General features: G+C 52.5%; 1 protein-coding gene across 1 annotated transcript; it reads right to left on the minus strand.

Annotated features, from left to right (window-relative positions):
* Positions 1-2,853: 2,853 nt before the first annotated feature.
* LOC134299202 (uncharacterized) lies at positions 2,854-5,263 on the minus strand. The gene is made up of 2 exons (XM_062981309.1): positions 5,060-5,263; positions 2,854-4,488 (listed from the first exon to the last, which is right to left on the minus strand). Exon 2 carries the CDS (start codon positions 4,438-4,440, stop codon positions 3,496-3,498), a length of 945 nt encoding a protein of 314 aa, XP_062837379.1. The 5' UTR covers positions 4,441-4,488; positions 5,060-5,263; the 3' UTR covers positions 2,854-3,495.
* Between the last annotated feature and the right edge of the window lie 1,651 nt (positions 5,264-6,914).

Genomic DNA, 6,914 nt, shown 5'->3' on the forward strand with positions numbered 1-6,914 from the left:
CTGCGCGAAGCTGATTCCAAACTTCTCTGTTGTTTACAAAACTCCCGGCGCAAGAACACGGGAGAAGTAGGCTCTGGGCTTGTTTGACATACTTCTGGGAGACAACTTTCTTGCAGGTGCAAGGTTCCCAGATCTGCCTGGGAAAGATCTGGCTGAGAGGAATCCAGTTCTGACTGGGAAGGTAAAAAACCCAAGTTTTCCTCCTCATCAGGAATTACAATGTCCTGAGCAGGACTACAAGGCCCATGGGTCATCACAGTTGTTAGGATCCAGAACACAATCACAACATTGTAAGTGAGCAATAGTCTGTAAGAAAATACAGAGGTAGGCATAAACTCATTCTCTGAAAACAGAGGGAGAAGTATTCAAAAAAATACATTTCAGTGCAGTGGGTAAGTATAGTACACAAGCACTACGTTAAAGAATCCCTGAGCACATCGATTACAAACGGGGTGGATGACAACGGTCAGCCTGTAAGAAGGATAAACCCGAAAACTGGTTTTGAGTAAGGCAACAACATTAGGTAAGGCAGGAGGAAAGGACGGACCTGGCAAAGGCCGAGTCCTTGAGGTTCTTTGAGTCCATCCTGTAGTGTGAAACAAAGGTGGATGGAGTGGACCAGATAGCCGCTCGACAGATGGAGTCGAGAGGGACGCCCCTCAGGAAGGCCGTAGAGGTGGAAAGGCCCCTCGTAGATCTAGGGCGGATCGAAGAGGGGGGTTGGCGTTTGGCCAGCTGATAAGCGAGCTCGATGGTCTGAGCAATCCAGTGTGAGAGTCTTTGGGAAGAAAGTGGTTCGCCCAGTTTATGGGTAGCGTAAGCCACAAACAGTCTAGGTGACTTACGTATGTCCTTAGTCCTGTCCTTGTAGAAAAGGAGGGCTCTCCTGACATCGAGGAGATGGAGTTTCCGTTCTAGAGAAGAAGAAGGATTAGGGAAGAAAGCAGGAAGTATTATGTCCTGGTTCAGGTGAAAAGCAGAGACCACCTTAGGTAGGAAGGTGATGTCCGGGCGAAGGACAGCCCTGTCGTGGTGGAAACGGAGATAGGGTTCGTCCACCCGGAGAGCAGCCAGTTCCGAAGGCCTGCGCGCAGAGGTGATAGCGATAAGGAAGGCAGTCTTCCAAGAGAGAAGGTGAAGGTCTGCAGAGGCCATAGGTTCGAAGGGAGCTGAAGCTAGTTGAGAAAGGACGAGTTCGAGGCTCCATCCGGGAGTCGGAGGTTGAACTGGAGGGTGCAAGTTGTTGTAACCTCGAAGGAAGGTCTTAATGAGGTTGTTAGAAAAGAGAGAGGGTTGTCCCTGACGTTGGAAATGCCAGGAGAGAGCAGCGAGATAGGATTTTATCGAGGCCAGAGAAAGTTGACGATCCGCAAGGGAAAGTAGGAAGTCCATGACCAGCGGGATCGAAGTAGAGGCGGGATCGACGCGTCGGTCCCGAAGGAAAGTTTGGAATTTTGCTAGCTTGTAAGCATAGGCCTTCGATGTGGCCGGTTTGTGAGCGGCGCGAAGGATCGCCTGCAGGTCTGGGTGGAGAGAATTTAAGGAAGTATCCTCCAGGCAGTCAGGTGTAGGGACGGCACGTCGGGATGGAGGACCTGTCCCTTCTGCGAAGATAGTAGATGAGGGAGAGTTGGGAGAGTGCGGGGAGGATCCGCACACATCCGGAGTAGCGTGGGATACCACGGCTGGCGCGGCCATGCAGGGGCGATCAGGATGGCCGATGTCGGTGTTAGATAGAGTCTCTCTATTACTCTCGAGATGAGAGGGAAGGGAGGAAAAAGATAGACGGGTTCGAGAGTCCAGTCGAGGAGAAACGCGTCTCCGAGACAGCCCGGAGTCGAGTTTGGAGGTAGTCTCGCTCCGAAGCAAGGAAGTTGAGCGTTCGAGGGGGAGGCAAAAAGGTCCAGAGCTGGCCAGCCCCAATCGTCGAAGACGGATTTCAGGATCTCGGGATCGAGACGCCACTCGTGGGGGGAGGTCGTTATTCTGCTTAGAGAGTCTGCTAGAGTGTTTTGAGCCCCCGGAAGGTGAACTGCCGACAGAGTTATGTGTCTCGCTATGCACCATAGCCAAATGTCCATCGAGAGAGCCATGAGTTTTCTTGAGCCCGTAGCCCCTTGTTTGTTGATGTAGTACATGGCTACTACGTTGTCCGTTTGGATTAGAACAGACTTGTGGGGAAGAAAGCGAGCAAACGCCTGGAGGGCTTTGAAGATTGATAACAGTTCTAGAAAGCTTATGTGGTGAGACCTTTCTTGGGTGGACCAAAGGTCCCTGACGGTGAGGTACGACATGTGGGCTCCCCACGCAAAATTGGAGGCGTCGGTCGTGATGGTGACTGACGGTAGGGAGGGATGGAAGGGAAGTCCCACACAAACGTTTGCTGGGTCCTGCCACCAACGAAGGGAGAGGCGAACGTGGTTCGGTACCGTGAGAAACATTGAGCTCGGATGCCGATGGGGTTTGAAAGAGTCTATAAACCATCTTTGGAGAGGTCTGAGACGTAATCTGGCGAAAGGGGTAACCATGACCGTGGAGGCCATGTGACCCAGAAGAACTTGGACCGCGTGGGCTCGGATCCTGCGGTTGCGGAGGAGGAGAGAAAGGTGCTGTTGAAGGGCTAGGAACCTGTCCTTCGGTAGGGAGGCGGTTTCCGTGATGGAGTTGAAGAGAGCTCCAATGAAGTGGATCTCTGTGGTTGGGAGGAGTTGAGACTTTGAGACATTCAACTGAAGGCCCAGCCATTGCAGGAGAGAAAGAGTCTGTGAGACGTGGTTTTGAAGGGATGAGGGGTCGGACGCGACAATCATCCAATCGTCCAGATAAGGAAAGACCATAATGCTCTGTTTCCTGAGGTGCGCTGCCACCACGGCAACCACCTTTGTAAAGACCCTTGGGGCCGTGACGAGGCCGAAAGGGAGAACTGTGAACTGGTAAGAGTGTCCCAGGAGCTTGAAGGAAAGGAAGCGTCTGTGGGATCGACGCACCGAGACGTGGAAATACGCGTCGCGTAAGTCTATAGAGGCGAAGTAGTCTCCGTGTCGGAGCATCGGGAGGATGGAGGCCACTGAAACCATTCGAAATTTTGAAGGCAGAATGAAGAGGTTTAGAGCCCGTAGGTCGAGGATAGGCCGAAGACCTCCGCCCCGCTTGGGAACCGTAAAGTATCTCGAGAAGAAACCTCGAGTGTCCTGCTCGGAAGGAGAAGGCTGGATTGCGCCCTTCGCCAGAAGGGAGTCGATCTCGGCGCATATTTCCGGTGAAGGGTCGGTGTGGAGGATGTGACCCGTGGGTGGCAAAGTTTCGAATTCCAAGGCATAGCCGTCTCTGACAATGCGAAGAACCCAGGCATCTGAGGTGATAGACTCCTATTCGCGGTAGAAAGGAGCTAGGCGGTCGAGAAAAGAACAGAGAGGAAGGATCTGGTCGGGGCCTAGGAACGGCATGGTAGTGGCAGTAGTAGTGGAGATAGAAAGATCCCCGAGAGAGTGGGCGTCAGGCCCGTCGTTGGGGTTGTGGCATAGCTGCAGGACCTTTGCCCCGACCTTTCGGGACCTGGTGCTGGCGGCGAGGTTGTTGCTGATGACTGTGGTGACTCGAGCTCGACGAGCGTCGAAACGGCTGGTGACGAAAAGGCTGAGGGTAGCGACGGTACCGTTGCGGGAACCATCGGGTCCGCTGAGCCTGAGGTTGATCGGTCCCGCACTTTGTTGCGAGAATCTTGAAGTCGTGATTGGACTTAAGTTTGTCATCAGTGCCAGAATTGAAAAGGCCCTGGGTGTCAAAAGGAAGGTCTTCGATCACTTGTCGAGAGGAAGAAGAGAGTCCTGAGGACCGAAGCCATGCATGCCGTCTGATCGCGACCGCGTGGGCAATCATTTTTCCGGCGGTATCACCGGTATGCTTAGCCATTTGAATTTGGTGGTGTGCGAGAGAGTCCGCCTCCTGTTGGAGGGTCGAAAGGACTGACCGGTCTTCGTCAGAAAGCTTGGCGAAGAAGGGTTGGGCTTTCTCCCAGAGGATCTGTTGATAAGCGCCCATGCAGGCCCCGTAGTTTGCCATACGGCAAAGGAGGAGAGCACCGGAGTACAGCTTGCGGCCTACCGCATCGAAGCGTTTGCCCTCTCTGTCGGCAGGGGAGTTGGAGTGTCGACCCGACGATTGGGAGGCCTTTACCACCATGGAGTTTGGGTCAGGGTGATGCTTGAGCCATTCCAAGGCTTCGTCATCGGTTCGGTACCAGGCCTCTATTTTCTTAGAGGTTGGAGGTATCAAAGATGGAGTCTTCCAAGATGCCTGGATGACGTCCAGGAGGTATGGAAGAAAAGGCAGCAAGGTGGCTGGCGGGGCTTGGGCTTGAACCCTCTTGAAAACGGGGTCGGTAACGGCCTTTGAAGTTTGTTTAATTTCCATCCCCAGAGCGTCTGCCATTCTGACCATCTGGTCGGAGAAAGCCCGAATATTATCCGTCGGGGAAGGTGGGTCGACCTCGTAGGCATCGTGAGGCGGGGAGAGGTCGAGACCGAGAGAGACAACGGAGGCGGAGAGTATCGACTCGGGCCGTTTGATATCGGGGTCATCCTCCTCGGGCCCTTGAGGGGACCGGGGAGGAGAAACAAGCACAGAGTCCTGATGAGGTATTGCCTCAGGAGCAGGGAGAGCCGGCTGTGGAGGAACGCCCTTGGACGCGGAGGCCTGGGCGGCGCGGGCTAAGCGCGTCATCTGTCTACCCCTCTCAGGTGTTTGAGCCGGGGGAAAGAGTTCTTGTCGAGCCGGAAGACGAGATGGTGCCAGCTGGGGAGCCTTAATAACTGTCCTGACCGACCAGTCGGGGGAGGCTTGAGCGTCCGCATCCGAGGACTGACCATGAGGAGAGGAAGAGGAGCGGAGGCGTTGTGCTGGTTGGATAGGAGAGGATCTCCTAGAGGAAGGCCCAGAGGAGGGGACATCCTTCTTCGAAGACGCTGAGGAGGACGACCTCTGGATCATTCGTTTCTTTGCTGGGGGTTGTTTCGACGCGACCCTCAGCGATTTTCCCGGCATCGGGGGAATCGGGCACACAGCTGCCGAGTCAGATTGAGCCCGTCTGGATTCCTCCTGAGCCCTCTTGAAGGCAATCTTCATGGCGGAAGAAGATGGCGGCGAAGCCAGGCGGGATCGAGTGGAAATGGCCGAAGCCACCGAACTCGAAGTTGATGAAGGGCCCATCTTGCCCGACCGGGTGGATACCGTAGCGGTGGTCACCGTGCAGGGCGGTTTGGTCGGTCGCGGTCTTGAGGTTTTCGAGGTTTTAGATGATACCGACGGAGCAGGCCTGGACGCCATCGAGGCCGAGGTGGAAGTGGAAGCCTCAGGAGCAAGAGTTTTTTTTGTAAAGAGCTGCACGGAGTCTCGCAGCTCTATTTCTTCTGGCCTGAGCTGTAAAGGCCAGGCAAAAACGGCAGGTACCGACGACGTGGCTTTCGCCAAGGCAGAAAAGGCACTTAGCGTGGCCTTCGGAATCTGGAATCTTAGCGGCACACTGAGTGCACCGTTTAAAACGCGTGGTTGACATAAGAACGAAGAGTCCGAAGTGAGCTTTGCGGCGGAAAAAAAGGAACTGGAGAGCGGGCGCGGAGGGCGCCCTTTATACCCTCCGGGAAGAGGGGCGGGGTTACCGCCAAATTTCAAACTTTAGCTTGGAAGAGTATCCGTTGGAGCCTGCGCAGGCGCAGCCTTCTCCATTAGTGTGCATTCACAGAGTACACGAAGAAAAAACATCATGTAACAAATGCAAGGATGATGCATTCAATATACAAGTGTGCTCACCAAGAAACCAAAAGTTAGTCTGGGGTGTAGATTCTAGTGGCAAACATGGACTTTCTCCATTGATGGTACCAGATTTCACAGTGTCCAGACAATGCTTCTTGTGTTTCCAATGCACCACTATTTGGGGCAGGGCTTTAGCTCATTGGTTCAGTACACAGTGTTACATGTCAAAGATCCTAGTTTCAATTTGTGGCTTTTCCAGATATGCATGCATGTAAGGTGGAGAGAGAATTGTGTCTCAAACCCTATAGCAGGATTGTGACTTGTGTAGAAGTCAGATGAGACTAGACTGCAAGTCTCATTATCTCTAGCCAATATAATGAAAAGTGAGGGAATCTCGGAGTTGTGATGAAACAAGATTGGAAGGCTATATGATCCCTATCTTGAGAATGACCTAGGAAGCTGGCAAGTCAATCCTGAGCTTAGATGCATCCGTATAAAAAGTTTGAGGTGTCTTCATGTCCATCCTACCATGTCTGATCAGAAGTATTGGTACTGAACTTGAAAGCAGACTAGGATGTCTTTGAAACGTTGTGTTTTTCATTGTTGTTTTTGACCCTGTTTTTACAATATGTCCTTCCTCACAGTCTGGATCTGAGTAAATTAGAGGTGCATTTTGTTGCAATTTTGCAGATGTTTGCAACCAGTGATGGGGTATATGACAGATGTAGGTCTGCTGCTGCACTTTCTCATCCCTAAAGATGTGAGCAAGATCACTGAGTGCCACCAGTTCATGTTTCTACTGTGACTCACAAAGGCTAACAATTTATCATGGGTTCCTTTGCAGCCCTATTTTTGGTGTGCTTTCAGCACATAGCCTCCGTGAAGACTCCCAGGTGTTCTCGCTCTTAGCAAAGCAAACATGCAAGGATTGCCCTGAACAGAGCAAATGTGCTCATTAAAAATGATTTCTGGGAAGGAGAGAAGGCAACTTGCGGTTTTAGCTTCTCCTTGCTGTAACCTCGGGAAGTATGAATACACCTGAGAATGATGAACATGAGGTCACCAGGGATACTAAGGGTGAACCCGAGGCAGGCTAAGGAATTATGGATGATGTTGATCGTATATTTGAAGCAGCCTTCCTAAGTTTCAGTAGTTACGACTGA

Source organism: Anolis carolinensis, chromosome 1 (genome assembly GCF_035594765.1).
Source record: "Anolis carolinensis isolate JA03-04 chromosome 1, rAnoCar3.1.pri, whole genome shotgun sequence".
Taxonomy (NCBI): Eukaryota; Metazoa; Chordata; class Lepidosauria; order Squamata; family Dactyloidae; genus Anolis; species Anolis carolinensis.

Coding starts and splice junctions, on each gene's coding strand:
- LOC134299202 (XM_062981309.1), bottom strand. CDS start 4,440: ATGGTCAGAATGGCAGACGCTCTGGGGATGGAAATTAAACAAACTTCA.